Source organism: Bos taurus, chromosome 29 (assembly GCF_002263795.3).
Source record: "Bos taurus isolate L1 Dominette 01449 registration number 42190680 breed Hereford chromosome 29, ARS-UCD2.0, whole genome shotgun sequence".
NCBI classification, from domain to species: Eukaryota; Metazoa; Chordata; class Mammalia; order Artiodactyla; family Bovidae; genus Bos; species Bos taurus.
In genome coordinates this window covers 43,735,262-43,757,136 of record NC_037356.1, presented here as the reverse complement: position 1 = coordinate 43,757,136, position 21,875 = coordinate 43,735,262, and the positions used below count along the sequence as shown (strand labels likewise).

At 52.8% G+C, this 21,875-nt stretch overlaps 2 protein-coding genes across 3 annotated transcripts; both read right to left on the bottom strand.

Annotated features, from left to right (window-relative positions):
- Positions 1-562: 562 nt before the first annotated feature.
- On the bottom strand, positions 563-2,196 carry FAM89B (family with sequence similarity 89 member B). The gene is made up of 2 exons (NM_001075517.2): positions 1,752-2,196; positions 563-1,377 (listed from the first exon to the last, which is right to left on the bottom strand). The coding sequence occupies exons 1-2, from the start codon at positions 2,049-2,051 to the stop codon at positions 1,099-1,101; spliced, it is 579 nt and encodes a 192-aa protein (NP_001068985.1). The 5' UTR covers positions 2,052-2,196; the 3' UTR covers positions 563-1,098.
- Positions 2,197-2,921: 725 nt separating this feature from the next.
- Positions 2,922-4,202, bottom strand: ZNRD2 (zinc ribbon domain containing 2). Of its 2 annotated transcripts, NM_001038528.2 has the most exon segments (4): positions 2,922-3,300; positions 3,684-3,768; positions 3,900-4,051; positions 4,148-4,202. In NM_001038528.2, coding segments are annotated over 4 exon segments (600 nt in total). In that variant the 5' UTR covers positions 4,167-4,202; the 3' UTR covers positions 2,922-2,956.
- Positions 4,203-21,875: the final 17,673 nt, after the last annotated feature.

Sequence of the window (21,875 nt, the reverse complement as noted above, 5' to 3'; positions counted from 1 at the left end):
GAGCCCCATCACCCCTCCAGGGCTTGCCTGGACTCTAGGGGGGCCTCGGGCACTGGGGCTCCATCCCTTTCTGCCTCTGCAACTCTTTCCTCCCGCCCATTGGTCACTCGTTCCCGGCCCTTCCAGGAGGCGCTTTCCCCTCTCACGCCCAGGGCCCCTCGGCCTGGCCCGCCTGCCCGGGCCCACCCATTTCCTGTGCCGCTTCAACTCCGCCCCAACTTGGGGTGGAAAGTTTCTCTCCTCGAGATGGGCGGCTGCTTCTCCTTCCTTCCCGGCCGGCCAGGAAAGCCCGAAGCGAGTGGGTAGGCTGGTTGGGCTCCAGGCCTCCAGCCAGAGGGGGGAAGTGACTCGGCCGCAATCACACAACCGCGAGACCACGCCGAGCCAGCTTGGAACGATGGGCTGGCAACTCTGCCCGGGGACCGACGTTTCGCACCCGGCCGCAGCCGAGCCTCTTCAAACTCGGGGTCTCGGGCGCCACCCGCTGGCGGAGCGCGGGGCAGCATCTGTCAGAATCACCGCTATCTTCCCGCCCCAGAGCCAAGCAGTCAGAACACACCAATGCTAAGACAGTATTTATTTATCTATGAGCCAAAGAGGCTGACCCCTAAACTTAAATATCTAGCACGGAGCCTTGGCCCTCCTGACCTTGGATGGTGCAGGAATGGGTCCTGGAGAGCCCCTGTCTAGGGCAGTGGAACCCAGGGGCCAGAGGTGGGATGCCCCTGAGCCAGCAGCTGCCAACAGCAGCGAAGGTGAAGAGACAGGAGCCAGGCCACTCAATCCCAGTCCCAGAGATGCCAAGGGAAGTGCTTTGGACCCCACTGCCAGACTGAAGGTCAGCCACGCTGGAGGTCCCACAGGTGGGACAAGTGGAGGACCAGTGCCATGGGCAGAGGCTAGAGCCCAGGTACCCGCCGCAGTGCCAGCTAACCCAAGACACGAGAAGGTAGGCATCTTTGCCTCCGTGGGGCCCAGACCTTGCCCTCCTGTGAGGTGAGGTGGTATGGGGGAAAGCAGGCACTATAGTCTGAGTACTTGCTGAGGGGTGAGTTTCTGAGCCTTTTTCATGGGTGCATGCCCCCACCCTCCCAGCTCTCAGAGGCTGATGTGGAAGGCATCCTGCAGCCACTGGTCCCGGACATTGTGTGTCTGGGGCACAGTGAGGGGTGGCGGGTCTGGGGGCAGGCTAGCATCTGGAGGCTCCTCGTCATCAGACAGGCCAGCGTCGGGTGGGTAGGAGCTGTCTGAGTGCAGGGAGGACGACAGGTCCTGGCACAGGCTCAAGTCTTGGCACAGGTGCTTATAGTCCTGGATCGACTCATACAGGCCCCACAGCTGGCACAGCAGGGACATGTCCAGCTGCCGCAGGCCCACCTGCAAAAGACTGAAAGTGGGCTGGGGTTGCAGTGCCAGCCACCCCTCCGCCCAAGCCAATCTTCCCAAGCACAGGTTTCTGTGGACAGCTTTGAATCTTTAGGCAAGTCAGTAACCCCTATCTGCAAGACAGGGACAAGACAGCAGAATGGAAAGAAATAACACTAGTAAAGCATTTAAAAATATATGGGAACTATTGCCAATAAACATAGCTGTAATTATTACCATATCCCCTCTGACCCAGCTGGCTTCTGTCGTTCCTCTAGACCCAGACCGCGTTGCCTGTGGACCCCGCCCCGCCCGCGCCTGGACTCTAGCTTGGTGGCTGCCCCGTCGCCCCCCAACGCCTAGCTGACCGAGGCCCAGCTACTCACCATTTCCTTGCGCAGCGCCGCTAGCGCCGAGTCGAGGTTGACAGGGCGACGCGAGCCAGGAGGACCCGCGGCAGTTCCCGCGTTGGCGGCGCCGGTGGCTTGGCGGGGCCCGTCCGGGACGCGGGCGGCTCGGCTCAGCTCATCGTGGATGCGGCTGCGCTGACTGTAGACGCGCTCTAGCTCCCTCCACGAGCCCCCGCTCGCGTTGAGAAGACCGCTGAGGCCGCGCGGTAACGGCGGGAGACCAGCCAGGGCGCAGCCCGCGCCGTTCGGCGCCTCGGCAGAGGGCAGCCCATTCATGGCCGGGCGGGTACCAGAGGATGATGCCGCCTCTTTTTCTCCAACGCTCCGCCCGGGCCGCCGCCCGCAGGCCCCGTACCCCGTGGCCCCGCCAGCAGAGCCCAGCCGCCGCCCGCAGGCCGCGCTTTGTTCCCACCCGGACTCCTCCGACTCCGCCCCTGCCCCACCCCCTCCGCCTGGGCGGGGCCTGTCTTAAAAGGGCAACGGCTCTGTGCGACCACGTTGCCCCAGGAGACCAGAGAACAGGGCATTGGCCACCGATAGAAGGGAAGCAGGCAAAAAGGAGGAGGGAAGAGGTTAAAAGCGGAGGGTGCGGTTCCTCCCCCTCCCCAACACTGTTTGTTTATTCTGGCCAATTACAACTCTCAAGGAAAAGGATCTAAAAGGGATGGGGTGTGGTCAGGAGACAGGTTAAGACCATCCTTGATCCCTACCTGACTACATCCTGTCAGTATCTGAGTACCTGGTCTGGGCCTGAGGTGGGACAGGATGCTTGTCTGGATGCTTGGGGGAAGAAAGGGAAGCTACCGAGGGGACTGGAACCCCAAATCTCTCTCAAGGGTGGGGAACAGGCTGGATGGCTGGGGAGGTTCCAGGATTCCTTCAGAGATCCACACCTCCTGTTTCTGCTTTTGAGGTTGGGGCCTCCTCACCAGAAAAAAAAAAAAAAAAAATAGCACATAGTCCTCTGCCACCTCATCCTTTGAGTGGGGATACTGAGCAGAAACAAGCCCCACTCATTTCTCAGGGCATCAAGGAGACCACACTGTGATACCATGAAAGACCAAAAGTAGGGAAAAGACGAGTGGAGCTGGGACTTGCATGCACACTCAGAACCAAAAAAAGAACAAACCACACAAGAGGAACAGCTGTTTTTCTACAGGGTTTTTCTCAGGAGGGGTTTTTTAGTGTTGCAGCTGCTGCAGACTACGCAGGGCTTCAGCACACGCCCGGATAAGGCTACACAGCTGGATGCTAGTCTCCAGGGAGGTGCTAGAGCCCAGCTCAGCTGAGGCCCAGGTCAGCTTCTGCAGGAGAGCCTCCTGTGTGCAGGCCACCACATCTGCATTTGGAAGCACAGCAGGAGGGGGTGGCCCCTGGACTGCCTTAAGCCCTGCCGCGGCTCCCTCACAGTGTTCCGGACGGGGTACTGGGGGCTGAGGTGCAGGCCGAGAGCTCAAGGGGGGCTCCGAGGCAGAGGCCAGCTGGTGCTCCCGAGCTTGGGAGAGGGCAGCCTGCGCATTCAGAGCTAAAAAAGGAGAAAGCCAGTGGAATGATCAGGATATACCTAGCCCCACCTCAGCCCTGAGACACTTCCCTACCCTTCACTGTTCTGTACTTGAGATGTATTCTCTGCCCCAGTACAGGGGAACACATCCATTTTCTTTTTTGTATCAGAGGTATTTACGCCCTTGCTCAAACAGCATAAGGCCTTCTCTCATCAGAACTATGCCTAATAAGCTCAGGCTCTGGTGTCTGGCACACAGTAGGTGCTTAGTGCTCTTACTGAATGAATGGTCCTTTCTAGGAGAAAGGAGAACGCAACTCACCCTTGCCCCACCCACAAATACCAGTCTCACCTCCCAACTACTGTTCCTGAGCCTCTATCACTAAGCACCCTCGACCCCTCACCCGGGTTATCTTTATCCACGTCTGAGTCGAGCTCCTGACAAGCCACGCAGTAGATTTTCCGCTGTTTGTCTTGGAGGAGGATCGTCTAGGGCCCAGAAAGCACAGGGAGCAGGGGTGAGACGGGCGATGGGGTTCAGAGGGGAGAGATGGGGAAAGGGCCGTGTGGCCTGGTCCGCGGCCCCATACTGGATCCCACGTCCCGAGTTATCTCCTCACCCCGCAGTCAGCGCAGGTCTCGCCCAGCATGCGGTAACCACGCAGCAGGTAGTCGCCCATGAGCCGGGAGATGCGATCCTGTCGCTCCCGCCGCGCTTGCAGCACCTTCGTCTCCGCTTCGGTCGGGGGCTCCCAGGAGAAGTCGTCGACTTCTGGGGGAAGAGAGGCACAAGGGGCCGGAAGGTCTTGCTGAAGCAAGGTGCCGCCCGAACCGCGAAGCCACAGGCCCCCGCAATCCATGTCCTCACCAGCGCCGTTTAGGGCCATGTTGCCGTTGTCGCCGCTAGACTCACCGGAAGTGACGCACAAGCAGCGCGCCTTCTGCTTGCCCCGCCTTTCCCTGTCGGGCCGAGAGTGAGGGCGGAAATGACGCTATCTCTGCTCTTCCGACGTCGCGATGCCCAGAGTGGGGCGTGTCTCCTGCAGTCTGGACCCTGTCCCACTGGCACGCCCCTCGGTGGGATTCTGTGGACAAAAACTTTTCGACTGGCTGGGCGTCAGGAGGGGCGTCTCCGTGATAATGCCACTCAGGTCTCTGGACCCGAAAGTGACAGTACAGGGTCTCTCTTCCCGCCGCAGTTGGAGGGGATCGCTTGGCTTGAGAAATCTCCGCTGGCCTCCGCCTGCCTGGTGTTTCCCTTTCCGCACTGGCAGGATCCGGGACAGGCGGGGCGGTTGGCATCATCACAACACCACTCTTGATAATAACAAACGGCCCCTTCCGCGTGCGTGGAGCCTCCTCGGGCCTCACTCGTTCGCCATTCAACTGGGAAAGCAGTCCAGGCAACGAAAGTTCTCCCCGTCAGTTGTTCAGTCTCCAAGTCGTGTCCGACTCTTTAGGACCCCAGGGACTGCAGCACGCTAGGCTCCCCTGTCCTTCACTATCTCCCAGAGTTTTCTGAAACTCATGTCCATTGAGTCAGTGATGCCGTCCAACCATCTCATGCTCTGTTGCCCGCTTCTCCTTTTGCCTTCAATATTTTCCCGGCGTCAGGGTCTTTTCGAATGAGTCGACTTTTTGCATCAGGTGGCCAAAGTACTGGAGCTTCAGCATCAATTCTTCCAATGAATATTCAGGGTTGATTTCCTTTAGGATTAAATGGTTTGATCTCCTTGCTGTCCAAAGGACCACAGTTCAAAAGCATCAATTCCGCGCTTAGCCTTTTTTATGGTCCAACTCTCATATCCCTACGTGACTATGGGAAAACCATAGCTTTGACTACACCTACGGACCTTTGTCTGCAAAGTCTATACCTTTCAGCTTATTTCAAGACCCCTCCCCTTCTGCATGTTCGGTGTTCCAGTGTGCCCACCCCACTACCCCCTCCATCCCCATCCAAAGGCCTGGGACTGATGCAAAGTCAGCACCTAAGCAGGTTTTTTTATTTTGTTGAAGTTGGCACACTCAAAAAGCCAGCTGATGGAGGCGGGGGTCGGGTGGGATGGTGGTGGCAATCGCTGTGCTGGGCATGTGCTGTTTCGGTCCCAGCCGCATGCTGGAGAGTAGGGGTGAGGGGTTTGTTATGCATGCCTGTGACCCTTATGGGGGTTCCCAGGTGGTAAAGTGGTAAAGAATCTTTAGGCAACACAGGGGAGAGTGGATTCGATCTCTGCTTGCCGCTGCTGCTAAGTCGTTTCAGTTGTGTCTGACTCAGTGAGACCCCATAGACAGCAGCCCACCAGGCTCCCCCGTCCCTGGGATTCTCCAGGCAAGAACACTGGAGTGGGTTACCATTTCCTTCTCCAATGCATGAAAGTGAAAAATGAAAGTCAAGTCGCTCAGTCGTGTCCGACTGCATGGACTGTATAGCCTACCAGGCTCCTCCGTCCATGGGAGTTTCCAGGCAAGAGTACTAGAGTGGGGTGCCATTGCCTTCTCCAGGATTCGGTCTCTAGGTGGGGTAAATCCCCTAAAGGAGGAAATGACAATCCACTCCAGGATTCTTGCCTGAAAAATCCCACGGACAGAAGAGCCTGGTAAACTACAGCCTGTGGGGTTGCAAAGAGTCAGACATGACAGCACGCACATGACCGTCATGCTCTTCTTGAGTGGGTTGCTGTTAAAAGAACTCGGGCTTCCTAAACATTGGCCCCAGTGGGGTTTTTGTTTGGTTTCTCCTCTCTTTTTTGCCCCACACACATTCTCTGCCTTAGTAGGTTTGGAGAAGCCAGGTGGAGCAGGCAGTAGTCCCCCTGATGTGCAGCCTGCAGTGCCTCAAGGCTGTATTCCAGGGAAGTGGAGGCACAAGGACTTAGATTCCCACTTCAGCAGTCTGTCTCTGACTGGCAGAACGTGCTTTCATGTTTTACCTGCAGCTAGTATGGCCTCCTCGTGGCCCCATCTTCCTCCTACAGAGACTCCCTGGACCTTCCATTTTTGGACACTTGCTGCCTCCTGCTTCCTTGGAGGGCCCTGGGCCTTGAGTCACTCTGTCCAACTACCAGCAGGCTCTTGGGCAGCAGTGTACCTGACTCAGGGCCTGACACCAGGTTGGTTCTGCCAAACTGACTAGAGGGACTCCTGGACTCTAGCCTATAGGCACAGTCCCTCCAGGTCCTTACTATCTTCAGCTCTCAGCTCCTCCTTACCTCCAGATTCTTCGATGCATCCTTCTGTGTCATCATAATGACCGATATCCACTTGACAGCTTATCCTACCAGGCCTCAACTAAGACCCTTACATTCATCTTCCCATTTACTCCCTTTAATTTATTCCTCATGACAACTCCTCTCTCCTGGGTGGGGTTGAGGAGTAGAAACAGCTCACAGAAATTCACTACTGCTATGGACAAAAACAAATAGATGAACCACTAGAACTTGGCTGGCTCACTTGGGAGATGAGGGGTAGGGCAAGTGATACTTGGTAAGATAGAATGGCAACAGCTGGGCCATCTTACAGCTCAGCCCTTTCTATAGGCTATCTGCCAATCTTAAATCCATTCTGAGATGACAACACAAGGTCTCAGCTCCTCCATCCCCACCCCGCACCCCACAGTGGGTCCTGGCTGCTATAAGGGAGCTTTGTCCCTCTTAGGGGAATTTCCTTGAGACAGACAAACTCCCATAGCAAACTAGAGATGAGGCAGTGATTACTGCTTGGGCTCGTATTGTTTGAGTTTATAGTACTGACTGCTACAGGTGACACAAAGAAATCTAGATAAATTCTTGTGATCAGCTCCCGCTGGAAAACTCTCCTAGTCCTTCTATTAAAACAAGGCAGAAATAACATGTTATTATGAGAGTGGGACAGAAATACCCCCTATTAAGGCAGTCTCCTTTAAAAGAAAAATCACAGCTGTCAAGCCCAAGTCCTGACAGACATCTATAAAACACTCTTGCCAACAACAGCAGAAGTCATATTCTTAAATATACTTGGAACATTCTCCAGGATAGACTGTAGGTTAGACCATAAAACAAGTCTTAATACACTTATTTTAAAATTTTATTTGTTTATTCAGCTGTATTAGGTCTTAGCTGTGGCACATGGGATCTTTCACTGTGGCCTCAGACTCTCCAGTTGTGTGTGGCTTAGTTGCTCTGCAGCATGTGGGACCTTAGTCCCCTGACCAGGGATCAAACCTGAGCCCCTGCACTGCAAGGCAGACTCTTATCCACTCGACCACCAGGGATGTCCCTGAAAACACTTTTTAAAAAGGGTGAAAATCATACAAAATATGTTCTCAGATCACACTGGAATGAAATTAGCAATCAATAACAAGGAAATTTGGGAAATTCACAAATATGTGGACATTAACACCCTCTTGAATAACTAATGGGTCATAGAAGAAATCACACAGGAAGTTAGAAACTACTTTGAGATTAATGAAAACACAGCGTACCCAAACTTGTGAGCTAGAGCCACAGCAGTGCTTAGAGGTAAATTTATAGTTGTGTGTTACTTTTTTTTCTTCTTTTTTTCTTTTGGATGCACTGTAGGGCTCATATGATCTTAATTCTCCAACCCAGGATTGAACCTCAAACCCGAGGCTTCAGCAATGAGAGCAGCAAGTCCTAACCACTGGACCGCCAGGGAATTCCCTGTACATTCTTATATTTAAAAGAAAAAAAAGTCTAAAGTCAGTAATGTAATCTACTACCTTAAGAAACTAGAAAAAGTAGAGCAAACTAAATCCAAAGAAAACAGAAGGAAAGCTAGAAAAAAGATTCAGTTCAGTTCAGTCCCTCAGTCGTGTCCGACTCTTTGCGACCCCATGAATCGCAGCACGCCAGGCCTCCCTGTCCATCACCAACTCCCGGAGTTCACCCAGACTCATGTCCATCGAGTCAGTGATGCCATCCAGCCATCTCATCCTCTGTCGTCCCCTTCTCCTCTTGCCCCCAATCCCTCCCAGAATCAGAGTCTTTTCCAATGAGTCAACTCTTCACATGAGGTGGCCAAAGTACTGGAGTTTCAGCTTTAGCATCATTCCTTCCAAAGAAATCCCAGGGCTGATCTCCTTCAGAATGGACTGGTTGGATCTCCTTGCAGTCCAAGGGACTCTCAAGAGTCTTCTCCAACACCACAGTTCAAAAACATCAATTCTTCGGCACTCAGCCTTCTTCACAGTCCAACTCTCAAATCCATACATGACCACAGGAAAAACCATAGCCTTGACCAGACGGACCTTTGTTGGCAAAGTAATGTCTCTGCTTTTGAATATGCTATCTAGGTTGGTCATAACTTTCCTTCCAAGGAGTAAGCGTCTTTTAATTTCATGGCTGCAGTCACCATCTGCAGTGATTTTGGAGCCCCAAAAAATAAAGTCTGACACTGTTTCCCCATCTATTTCCCATGAAGTGATGGGACCAGATGCCATGATCTTCATTTTCTGAAGGTTGAGCTTTAAGCCAAAGATTAGAGAAAATCAACTCACCTACAATTTAGTTCTTTAGAACAGGGGTCCCGACTCCCTGTCCACGGCCTGTTAGAAATCGGGCTGCATGGCCAAAGGTGAGCGGCAGGCGAGCCAGTGAAGCTTCATCTGTACTTACAAATGGCTCCCCATCATTCCCATTACTGCCTGAGCTCCAGCTCCTGTCAGATCACTGGCAGTGTGACATTCTCATAGGAGCACGAAGCCTTCTATGGACTGCACATAGAAAGGATCTAAGCTGCTCACTCCTTATGAGAATCTAGTGCCTGACGATCTGAAGTGGAGCTGAGGTTGTGATGCTAGCATTGGGGATCAGCTGCAAATATAGATGATCATTAGCACAATAAATGTAATGCTCTTAAATCATCCCCAAACCACCTCAACCACCCCTGGCTGTGGAAAAATTGTCTTCCACAAAACTGGTTCCCAGTGCCAGAAAGGTTGGGGACCACTGCTTTAGAAGATCAACAAAATTGCCAAACCTTTAGCGAGACTGACCAACTCAAGACCAGGTCAGCCAAATGGTGTGAACCTTGCAGCTCCAGCTGGAATGCAGTGTGGCTGTGGTTGCTGAGTCAAGGAGTCCCCAGACATGAAACAGATAATGTCACGATCCTGCTGCCTGTAGAGGGCTTTGGACCACAGAGTTCTCAGCTAATTGTGGAAACAAGTCATGGCTGATCAAACCATCTAGATCACTTACGCAGATACCCCTGCTGAGGATCCATTCTCTGATGAGATGACAGGAATCAAGCTGTGGATCGAGCCCACAATGCCCGGATTGTCTCCACTTCTGCCCGGACCCATCATCATACCAGATACAGCAGCACGTCCACCATCACAGAGTGGACACAAAGTGTAGGACTCTGTGCCTCTGATGCAGAGGCCACCACTTCATGCCAGATTTGTGATTCCAGCCAAAATTCTTCGTCCTGCAAAGAGGGAGGCTACAGTGTATATGGCATTGTCGCTGCCCACTCCTGAGAGATTGAAGGCACAGGACCTTGATTCCTTCTTGGGGCTGTGGATGGTGCTTCATACTTTTTCAGTTTACAGTGGTACTCTTTCAGATCAATCAGTCAAGTTTGGTCACACCATTGTGGTTCTTGAGACTAATCCGTGTAATGTTCTTGGCTTTCTGGACCAACTGAAGTCTAACAATGGTGTACCCTTCATCTCAAAAGCCACCCAACAATGGGCTGATAGTCTAGGTATCTGCGGTCCTTACGTTCTCCCTAATCATCCACAAGCATGAAGTACTGTTGAATGTTGAAACAGCTCCTCAAAAATTAGCTCAAAGAGGTTTCTGGCTCCTCCTCCTGGTCCACATACCTCAGTACAGCGGTTTAGTCACTATGGGACCACCTCCTCTAGGCCATGTCCTTCATAATGATCAAGATGAGAGGGGTGGGGTTTATATAGACCAGCTTTGGAATTTTAGGGCTCACCGTTCACCATTCCTGGACATAATGCTTCTTTCTTTCCCTTAACAGAAACTCCAGGTCAGCGGGGTTGGTGAACGCTGGGTTACAGCCCGGTCAGAAAGGGGACTCGAGACTTCCCTGGTGGTCCAGTGATTAAGAATCCGCCTTCCAGTGTGGTTCGATACCTGCTCTGGGAACTAAGATCGTACATGCAAACTAACTTCACACGTTGCAGCTACAGAATCTGCACACTACAACTAGAGAGAAGCCTGCGCACTGCAATGAAGAGCCCGCATGCTGTAATGAAGATCTCGTGTGCCATAACTAAGACCCAGTGCGGCCAAAAAAATACATTCTAAAAACTAAAAATAAATAAAGGAGGGGACTGCGGGGATTCTCACTATATTATGGTTCAACCACCTGGATTCTCTTGTTTGACTGACATGGGTCTAGATCATGAGAATCCCTAGAGGGCTTGGTGTGCACTTCCCTCTCTCCGTGAGTCCCCCTGACAGTGGCCCACATGTGGAGTGGTAGACATTGTGGGTCTCTGTATATTTTATAAAAATGTCCCGGTCCTTCTTGCACACAATATTCCAGATGAAAAGTACAGGCAGGAGAGACTGTGGAAAAGGTGGCGCAGTCAAGGAGTCCCCAGATGTGAAACAGATAATGTCACAATGCTGCTGCCTGTAGAGGGCTTTGGACTGCAGTCTTCTCAGCTAATTGTGGAAACAAGTCATGGCTGATCTACTAGGGGAGTAGAGCACGCTGACTTTGTGATAGTGGAGGGAGAATAGCAAGCTTGGCACCTGGGGAGGGGACACCTCAGACCCTGGGAGAGAGGGGGGAAGAAAGACACTAACATTCCTGTCTTTCTAAACCACCTGGAACCTTCTGCACTGAGGATAACATCTTGGTCAAACTCTTTCAAGTGGTTTAAATTTGACTGACTGGTAGCTCTGCCATACTCCACTAGACAGTTCTGACCTTGACTTGACTGCCATTCTGCTTAACTTTACCAAGAGATAGGAAAGAGCAGGAGGTAGCCTCAGCTCTTCTTGTTGTTCAGTTGCTAAGTCGTGTCCAACTCTTTGTGACCCCATGGACTGCAGCGCACCAGGTTTCCCTGTCCTTCACCATCTCCTGGAGTTTGCTCAAACGCATGTTCATTGAGTCGGTGATGACATCCAACCATCTCATCCTGTCTCCCCCTTCTCCTCCTGCCCTCAAGTACTTCCCACATAAAATACCTGTCAACACCATCACCTCCATAAAGTCCCCAGGCCCAATCCTGTAGCCATCACCACTCAGTCATGCCATCAAGTGGATAAATGCCATCTGGCCGGTGGCCTAGACAAACAGGACTAACTGCCCTGAGCCAAGCCTTCCAAAAGAAAAGACTAGACTCAGTTATTTGAATTGGGCTGGGAGTCCTAAGGCCTACCAACCCGAGAGGAGGCACTGTCAACCTGGGACCCCCTAACTGATGTAGGTCCAACTGGGGGGCACCATGTTTCTTCCCAGAAGTACCATGTGTACCCTTGAGACTACATGACTGATGTGGAAGTCATATATTAATGTGCCTCTCTCTAGAAAACAGTGATTTGAAATTTCTCCTTGACTTTAGCCTACTTGCAAATTAACATGTGAGCCTGCCACAGGTTCTTGCTTGCTAGCAGAAGACAGAAGACTCCTGGGGGTCAAAGACAAAGAACTGTCTCACTCATGACTGAAAGCATTAATCCAGGTACAGAGGATATATATATATATATATATATATTTTTTTTTTTTTTTTCCTCTAATACTTATTCGGGCTTCCCTGGTGGCTCAAATGGTAAAGAGTTTGCCTGCAATGCAGGAGACCTGGGCTCAATCCCTGGGTCACTAAGATCCCCTGGAGAAGGAAATGGCAGCCCACTCCAGAATTCTTGCCTGGAGAACCCTATGGACAGAGGAGCCTAGTGGGCCACAGTCCATGGGATCACGAAGAGTCAGACACGACTGAGCGACTAACACTCAATACTTACTTATTTGGCGGTGCCAGGTCTTAGCTGCAGCATTCTGATCTTCAGTCTTCATGGTGGCATGCGGGAATCTTAGTTGCAGCATGTGGGATCTAGTTCCCTGACCAGGGATTGAACCTGGGCCCCCTGCCTTGGGAGTGTGGAGTCTTAGCCACTGGACCACCAGCAAAGTCCTCCAGAAGATATATTAATTGCACAGATTCTGGCCTTCAGGGGAGAAGTCCGGAAGAAATCTATCATCCATAGCAATCTTGCTCGGTGAACTGAGTGGGACTGTCCTGAATGCCTTCTGGGCCAAGGTGGAAAGGGTAATGCAAAGAACTAAGGAGCGAGCCACCTGCTTTCTGAGGTAGACCTATTGTTTTCTGGATTTGTTCAGCTGGGAAGCATGGCTGAGGTCAGAAGAGCAAGTTGGCTTTATCCTGCTGCTTGCAGTCTTATTGATAGTAGCTTTAATTAAATGCTGTATGTGACAAATTGAACAGGCTTGGTCCTAGCTTCTGTCGATCAGATTTGCCAACAGAGTGGTGAACTCATGGGAAAATTCACCAAAAGCCAAGACAGTGTAGAAATGGGGGGTGGATATTATTGTAACACAATTCTCCAGGGATCCTTTTGAGTTTATGCACGTTTTGCAAGAGAGGCACTGACTGCCTTTGTCCTGGACTCTCTTCTTAAGGATGTTGTGAACAGCCATGAAAGACTGAGATAGACGTTCCCTCTAGAGCAAAGAGCACCCATCAGCAAAGACCTGGGAGGACTTCCCTGGTGGTTGAGTGGTTAAGATCCCACCTTGCAGGGCTGAGGACTCAGATGCAATCCCCGTCAGGGAACTAAGACCCCACATGCCATAGAGCAGCTAAGCTCATGCCACACAGCTACGGAGCCTGCGCACTCTGGAGCCCACGTGCCGCAACTAGAGAGTATGTGCCCCAGCGGAAGGTACCACATGATGCAATGAAGATCCTGCATACCGCAACTGAGACCCAAAAAGTAACCAAATACATAAAAATACAGAAACAAACAAACAAGAATTGTTAAAAAAAAAAAAAAAAAAACTTGAAAAAAACAAAAAAGACATAAGTCCTTAAATTTAGGGCCTGCTCCCATACCACAATCCACTGCATGCAGTCATCTACCCAGGCCACTGGCGCCACCCCACAGGACTTGGGGACCAGAGGACTGATGTCAATATGCTGATGATTGTGCTATTTACTATGCCATGAATAACGAGGTCCTTTGTCTCTGACCCAGGAATCTCCTGTCTTCTGCCAGCATCCATGAACCTGTGGCAGGCTCACTTGTATTTGCTGGTACGGTAGAACCGCAGACCCATCGCAGTCCTTGACACGAGGAAAGCACTCAGGTCTCAGGAGTGCTGGTGGTAAAGCCAATTTAGAGCAGGCACGGTGGGCAGCCCAGCTGTTTGGGAAGCAGTGGGACCCTTTCCTACCCTCTCGTGGCCGAGCCCAGCATTTGTCCTTTCTGTGGCACAGTGGGCATGGCAGTAGCTAGGCCTGACCCTGAGTGACAGCACACCCCACCAGGGCACATTCACACACAGCTCAGTTATAAGCTCCTCAACCGCCGCATTTGATGGATCAGGTTCTCGTGGCAACAGGTGGCCTATGTTTTGTAGCCACGGCTCTGAGCACTGTAACTGGCGTTATTGTATCATCAGGCTAACAGGCATCCAAAAGGCGTTGGCTTTTCTTCTTGTTTTTCACTGCGGTGTGAATTGGCCTGACATTTCCGGAGCAAGAAGAAACGGCTAGATGATACAGTAATAAAACTAATAATACTCGGACTTTCCTGGTGGTCCAGGGATTAAGAATCCACCTGCCAGTGCAGGGGACATGGATTTGATCCCTGGTCCAGGAAGATCCTGGGCCTCCCAGTGGCGCCAGTGGTAAAGAACCTGCCTGCCAGTGCAGGAGAAGTAAGAGACGTGGGATCGATCCCTGGGTCGGGAAGATCCTCTGAAGGAGGGCATGGCAACCCACTCCATTCTTGCCTGGAGAATCCCATGGACAGAGGAGCCTGGCAGGCTACAGTTCATGGAGTCGCACAGTTGGACATGACTGAAGTGACTTCGCACACACGCACACCAGGAAGATCCCACGTGCTATGGGGCAACTAAGCTTGTGTATCACAACTACTGAGCCCAAGCTCTAGAGCCCGTGATCCGCAACAGGAGAAGCCACCGCAGTGAGAAGTCCACACACCACAAGAAGGAGTAGCTCCAGCTCACTGCAACTAGCAAAACCCCGAGTGCAGCAATGAAGACCCAGTGCAGCGAAAAAGAAATAAATAATACATAAATAAAAATGTAAATATATATATAATTTAATTGAGTTAAGATGAATGAAATAGCCTAATAAAAAATAATAATACTCAACTTTTGGTGTATTTTTTTTCAAACACAACAGAAACTTTATTTCCACAATCCATGTGAGATTTCTGAACCTGTGCCAAAGAGGCAAGACAAGACCTTTTCTCTCAGGCCTGTAACTGACATGTAAATAAACACAAATGCAAGTCCAACATACACACTGTTGACAAGTAACTCCTAGTCCCTGTTTTAGTACCATCATCACAGGGGGATGCTCAAAGGGCAGTCGGTGTCAGCAGCCCCTCAGAGGAATTTTGGTGTATTTTATCTTGGGGCCAGGCACTGCGCGAACAGCTTGAATTACCCTCCTTTAAGCCTCAGGACAGTGCCGTGAATTGTGTCTTATCATCCCCAAAGTGCAGATGGAGAAGCTGAAGCCTGGACAGGTTAAGAGATTTCTTCACAATCACCCTGCTGGGAGGTGGCAGGGCTGGGCCTCCACCCAGGCCGCGCTTGTCTCCGGTCAGATTCTCCCCGGTGGACTTTTCCTGGGTTCGGAAGGTGGAGACAAGGGTCGGGGCTGAAGATCCTCTGGCTGATCAAGCATGAAAGTGAAAGTGAAGTTGCTCAGTCGTGCCCGACTCTTAGCGACCCCATGGACTGCAGCCTATCAGGCTCCTCCATCCATGGGATTTTCCAGGCAAGAGTACTGGAGTGGGGTACCATTGCCTTCTCGCCTGATCCTTGACTTCCCCTTAAAGGAAAGTATTATGGAATTTCAGCAGCAAACATCATCTGGTTCCTACTCAAACCCCATCTCCAAGAAAACGTGAGAGAGAATCTAAAAGTTCTGTTCAAGGTAAGAAGAAATCCCAAACTCAAACATTTTACTCCAACAATTTGGATATACCAGCTGCTCCATGAAGCATGAAGACAGATTCATTTCGTTTTCCAGTCCCATCTCTCATGCTCTTCATCACCATGGGGACACATCAGAGGGACTCAGGGACGGCCACTTCACATCTCTTGGAGAGAGATGCTTCAGGGCAGAACTGTCCCCTCCAGGCCTCTGAAACTTCCAACCATCACCTTTAGAACCTACCACCCCTAGAGCCGTTTCTTTTCTTCAGAGCCTAGAAGCTTCCCAAAGACATTCAGAACTCAGGGAGGTGTCACAGAGCCTGACACACAGTCAGCCCTCTTTCAGAGGTATTCTCCCCGTCCTCCAGGAAGCCAGCTCCCACCTGCAGCCCATTTTGGAGCCCAGTGTGTGCGCTCAGTTGCTTCAGTCGTGTCCAACTCTTTGCGACCCCATGGACTGCAGCCCACCAGGCTCCTCTGTCCATGGGATTTTCCCAGCAAGCCCATTTTGGACCCCAGGCCCAGATAATAATGAAAAGAGCTAATATAGGGACTTCCCTGGTGGTCCAGTGGTTGAAACTCCACGTTCCCAATGCAGGGGGTCCGGGTTGGATTCCTAGTCAGGGAACTAGATCCCACGTGCTGCAACTAAGAGTTTTCATGCCAAAACTAAAAAAGATCCCATGTGCCGCAACTAAGACCTAGTGCAGCCAAATAAAAAAATGAGTATCTTTTTAAAAAGACAGAAAGAAAAGAAAATAGGGGTAATATATACTGAGGGCTTACAGTGCGGCCAGCATCCACCGAGGGTTTCATGAATGTCGGCTGCTTTACTTCCTTGTCTGAAAATGAGGAAGGAGGCATACAGAAGATGAAGAATTTTCCCAATGCTCACAGCAGGTATTCCAGAAAACTACCACTGTGGTATGCTGCCTCCTGAAACCTAACTTCCGTTACACAGGCTGGGGCCACCCCGTCCAGCCAATGTCCCTAAGGAAGCATCAGGAACCCTAGGTTTGAGTCCTGGGATATCCGGCTCTTCATGACTCTATGGACTGCAGCCCACCAGGCCGCTCTGTCCATGGGATTCTCCAGGGAAGAATACTGGAGTGGGTTGCCATACCTTGCTCCAGGGGATCTTTCCGACCCAGGGATCAAACCCGCATCTCTTGTGTCTCCTGCATTGGCAGGCAGGTTCTTTACCACCAGTGCCTGGGAAGACCCAATAACGTAACCTTGGCCAAGTCCCTGCCATCTCTGGGCCTCAAGAACCTCTCTACACAAAGGCGCCCTTCCCTGAGGTTGTGGCAGACAGACCATTCCTCGGGCTAAAAGCCCCTTATTGCCCTCAGGGCCCCGCCCTCCTGTTTGTAGACTATCTGTGGGACTCGTCTCCTTCCTCCTCCCAGGAACGCCCTGTGGGTTTTGGATCAGGCCAGCCTACATTCAATCCCCACATCTTACTCGCCAGATGAGCGAGTCTAACTGTTTCATCTTTCACAGCCTTGTAGTCTCAGTCCATCCAATCAGTCAACAAATGTCAGTGCCCTCTGCCCGCCAGGTCACGATGTGCTAAGAGCTGGAGGCGAGGTTGTGCTTCCTGGGAGGGCGGTGAGAGGGACAATATGTAATCAAACCCATAGAGAAGAATGCTTCAGGCTGTGAGGAGGACCAGCAGGAGATAAACACGGGATGTGACTCAAAGGGCTGGGGGTAGCTGTTTTAGAGAAATGCCTCCTGGAGGCAGGAACTAGAGACGCGCAGGACTAGGTCCACGGGGAGGCACAGAGGACCTTGCAGGCCAGGTGAGCAGAGGGAAGCTGCTGGAGGTTTTGTAAACTGAGAAGGAGCTCGGTTGCAATTAGGTTTTTGTTTTTGCTTTTGGCCACGCCTTGCATTGTGTAGGATCTTAGTTCCCTGACCAGGGATTAAACCCGATCTCCTGGGGTGGAAGTACGGAGTCTTTACCAGTGGGCTGCCAGGGAAGCCCTCTGAAATCAGTTTTTTTTTTGGCTGTGCTGTGTTTTCACTGCCGCATGTGGGCTTCCCACACGGGCTCTAACTGCGTGGGCTTCAGTAGTTGTGGCTCTCAGGCTCAAGAGCACGGGCTCAGTAATTGTGGCCCACGGGCTTAGTTGCTCAGTGGCATGAGGAATCTTCCCAGACCACAGATCGAAACTGTGTCCCCCGCATTGGCAGGTGGATCCTTTTTTTTTTCCCAGTCTGGATAAGATAGGAAGCCCACCAGACTCCTCTGCGCATCGGATTTTTCAGGCAAGAATACTGGAGTACAGGCAGGTGGAGTCTTAACCACTGGACCAGCAGGGAAGTCCTGGAATGAGGTTTTAAAAGGTGAGTCCTGTATCAGGTGGAGGAGGGATGGGACTGGGAAGCAATGGCAGTGTGGAGACCCATTAGGTGGCCGAAGTGATCTGCACTGAGCACAGAGGTCATGGCCTCCTTGGACTTATAGAAGAACTTCCATCTGGGAGACATGCTGGTAGATTCCAAGAACCTGGGCTGCCTGGGTGTGGTGACACAGGAGATGCAGACAGAAAAGGAGGACAAGCTACGGACACTCCCTGGTTGGGCCGTTGCAGTGAGCCCTGCGGATCCACTCTGCATCTGTGTCCTCCAGGCCTCACGCCCCGAGGCCAACCCTGCCTGCCCTGTGCCCTCCCCAGCCCCGCTGCCCACAGACTTCCTTTGGGGTTTGGCCCCTGGGAGGCTGGGCTGGACAGGAGGAATATGATTTCCAGAGCTCCCTCCCTGCTGGCTGCAGGAGGACAAGTACTGTCAGTGTCTATAGAAAGCCAAGGCTCCCGAGAGCAGGCCCCCCCACCCCGCGTTTCAGCTCCAGCTCCAGCTTCTGCGGCTCCAGGCTTCGGTTAATGTTCATAACCCACGTAACAGTGCCGACTGCTTCCAGCTGGGCCTCTGATAAGCTTAAGTGAAACTGAAAGTTGCTCAGTCGTGTCCAACTCTTTGTGACCCCATGGACTGTAACAGTCCATGGAATTCTCCAGGCCAGAATAATGGAGTGGGTAGCCTTTCCCTTCTCCAGGGGATCTTCCCAACCCAGGGATCAAACCCAGGTCTCCTGCATTGCAGGTGGATTCTTTACCAACTGAGCTATCAGGGAAGCCAAGAATACTGGAGTGGGTAGCCTATCCCTTCTCCAGCGGATCTTCCTGACTCAGGAATCAAACCGGGGTCTCCTGCATTGCAGGCAGATTCTTTACCGACTGAGCTATCAGGGAAGCCCTGATGAGCTTAAGGAGTCTGGTAATGACAGTAAGTAAATGTATGGAGTACTCACTGCATGCCAAGCATGGGGCTGGGTGCTGGCCCTCATGGCTCCCGGTCACTCAGCCCCCTCAGCGGTCCCGGAACAGAGGCTGCCTTACCTCCATCCTCCTGTCAGCAGCATTAAACACCCTTGGCCATGCTCTCCTCCCAAAACACTTGCTTCTCTGGGCTCTCTGACATCACACTCCTGGTTTTCTTTCCTCAGCTTCCTCCAGCTGCTCCTTCCTCTGAGTCACATCAGACTCTGCCTCCTCTCTGTGACCTGGGGGAGGAGACCTCCCTGGTTCTCCCTGACCCTCTTCTCCCCGACCCTCTTCTCCCCAGCAGAGCCCCTCCTTTCCCGTGGCTATAAATGCCCGTGTGTGCTGAGGACACCAAGCCCATGTCTCCAGGGCGGGCATCCTGGCTGAGCTCCACATATCTGGATTGAGACGTCTCCACTTGGATGACACAAGCATCTCAAACTCTCAGTCATGTCCAATCTAAAACGCTCAGTCATGTCCAACTCTTTGTGAGCCCATGGACTATAGCCTACCAGGCTCCTCCATCCATGGGATTTTCCAGGCAAGAATACTGGAGCGGATTGCCATTTCCTTCTCCAGGGGATCTTCCCGACTCAGGGATCGAACCCCGGTCTCCTGCATTGCAGGCAGACGCTTTACCATCTGAGCCACCAGGGAGGCTCTATCTCAAACTCAGCAAGTTGCAAACAGAACCCACACTCCTTTGTGGGTCTCCCTCTCCCCTGTCACATTCCTCACCCACCTGGGGGCTCAGGCAGACACCTGGGAAGCATTCATACCACTTGCCTCTCCGGTACCCTCCACTTCACCTAGTCTCTGGATTCCACCCCCAAACACATCTCCACCACGTCTCTCCTGGGAAGATAGCAAGAACACCCTTCTTGCTCTGATACAGTTCCACTGCGATGAAAATAAAACTCAAGACTCCTCACCGAGGCCTCCCGCCTCCGCCTCCGGATGCTCTCTCTCTCTCTACCTCCCCACCCTGTTGCTCCGCTGGCCCTGTCTCAGCTCCTGGAAGAAATGAATCTTCTTCCTAACCCCCATCCCGGCATGACAGTGTCAACTGTCCCCTCCGAAATTCCCCTCAATCCCTCAGGCCTCCTCCAGCCTTCCCCCCACGCTGGGTGGACTGTACACCCGTTAACTCCTGCTCCTCCTTCAGCTCCTGGCTTAAAAGTCCCTTTGTCAGAGGGGCTTCCTGGACTTCGGGTCTCATCACTGCTCTCGCTCCCAGCTCCCTCTTCTTCTCTGTCTTAGCACTGACCTCTGGCACAGCCTCAGTCAGGTGTGGGTTGATCTGTCGAGTATCTGTCTCCTCCAGGACAGAAGCTCCAGGAAAGCAGCGATTGGTTCTACCTTTTAACAAGTGCATGTTGAGGACTTCCGTGGTTCAGTTGTTAAGATTCCACGCTCCCAATGCTCAGGGCCTGAGTTTGATGCCTGGTCAGGGAACTAGACCCCACATGCCGCAACTCAAAGTTCCCTGCCGCAACTAGGACCCGGCGAAGCCTAATTAATTTTTTAAAAAGAGCATGCAAGAGGTTCCTTGTTTGTCGAATGACTAGATCCCCATTTACAGGTCAAAAAACAGGCTCAGAGATGAGGACTCTAACCCTAGTTTGTTTATGCTGTGTTCCAAGGTGAGTCACATCTTACTGTAGGCAGAGGAGGGTTAGGTTCAGATGAGTATGAGGGAAAAATGACCGGAAAATGCTTAGCCCTATGCCTGGCAGGTGGTGAGCATCAGTACCACTCCCGGCCTCAGTGTGTGACCAGAGACCCCCCTGAGGGAGTGTGGGGGCTGTCCATACTACATACCCTCCTATCTCCCCTGGGGACACGGGACTGCCCCCCGCATCTTACTCCTCCAATACCTGTCTATCTGAACAGGGCCTGAGCCCACTGAGCAATTTGGGCAGGGGTCCACTAAAAAGTCTCCCTCGGTCACCCCAAATAAGCCCACCCTCAAAGTTAAAGCCATGAGTTACTTACACAGGTGTACCTCAAGTCATGTACCTGAACCCCTTTTCCTTCAGACTGCAACCCCTGTTCCCCCTGGAGAGAGGGTATCACCCTGTCTTGGCTGTGACCCGCTCTGGAGGTACCCTGGTCATACTCACCCCCTGCTGAGTTCTGTGAGTCAGAGACTGAATCGGGGGTCTCCCCTGGCCAGGTACCCGGTGATATGGCCTGGGCACCAGGCCACTGCAGCCCTCAAGGGCCTCCCTTCCAGACCAGTGGGCAGGCCTGGCTTCTCTCCAGCCTTGACCCAACTCAGGGCCCTTCCCCAGTCCCTGCCAGACCCTGCCCTGGGGCCCGGCTGTGCCCCTCCCCAGCCCCAGGCCCTCAGGCATCACTCCCCTCCTCCCGGCTGTTAGCCTGGGAAGGGGGCCAGGCCCTGAGCTCAGACCTTGGCGATTCCAGAGTGTCTGAGGCCCAGAGCCAGCCCAGCCAGCCCGGCCAGACAAGGCGGAGGGGCGGGGGCAGGGTGGGCACCGGGAAGCCATTTACTGGGGGTTGGCAGGCAAGCTGGATTTCAAACTTTGCTCTATCTACTCTTCTTCAGGACCCCAAGGACTTCTTCCTGGGACTCCCACGGAGGGCATGGTGAAGGGGTACTCCCTCCTCGAGTCCTAGTGGGCAGGGGTGGACCGGTACTCATGAGAAGTGACTGAGGGGTGGTGAGACCCCCGCATGTGCAAAGGAGGCTGGGCCAGGGCTGGGAGCCCTGGGTTCCAGCCCCACCTGGCCTCCTACCAGCCGCGCGACCCCCGGGCCCGGCCCATCTTCCGCCTCCAGCCTCGGTTTCCCACTTGGATGCTACGGGGCGGAGGTGGGCGCGGGCCTCCTGGCCCCGCCCGGAGGAATCCGGCGGGGCGGCCAGCGGTCCCAGGTGAGGGCTCGCTGGAGCGGGCCCAGCGCGGCGGCGGCGGGTTCCGGCGGGGCGGGCATCTGGGGCAGGGACCGCCCCCCCTAGCCTCCACCCGCCCGCACACCCTCGCTCCCCCAGGCGGCAGCGACGACGCTTTAAACAGAAAAAAACTGTCTCCCTGGCCCGGGGCCAGCGTCCCAGCCCCCCTCGCCGCCGCCGCGCCGCGCTCCAGCCAGGGAAAACAACTGCTC

What these genes read in the sequence shown, in the direction of transcription:
- FAM89B (NM_001075517.2), bottom strand. Translation starts at nt 2,051, where the DNA reads ATGAATGGGCTGCCCTCTGCCGAGGCGCCGAACGGCGCGGGCTGCGCC. An exon ending in CGGCGCTGCGCAAGGAAATG is followed by an intron (nt 1,378 to 1,751) that starts GTGAGTAGCTGG and finishes AGTCTTTTGCAG; the next exon opens with GTGGGCCTGCGGCAGCTGGA.
- ZNRD2 (XM_059882847.1), bottom strand. Translation starts at nt 4,166, where the DNA reads ATGGCCCTAAACGGCGCTGGTGAGGACATGGATTGCGGGGGCCTGTGG. An exon ending in AGACCTGCGCTGACTGCGGG is followed by an intron (nt 3,769 to 3,899) that starts GTGAGGAGATAA and finishes TCTGGGCCCTAG; the next exon opens with ACGATCCTCCTCCAAGACAA. An exon ending in CGTGGATAAAGATAACCCGG is followed by an intron (nt 3,301 to 3,683) that starts GTGAGGGGTCGA and finishes CTCCTTTTTTAG; the next exon opens with CTCTGAATGCGCAGGCTGCC.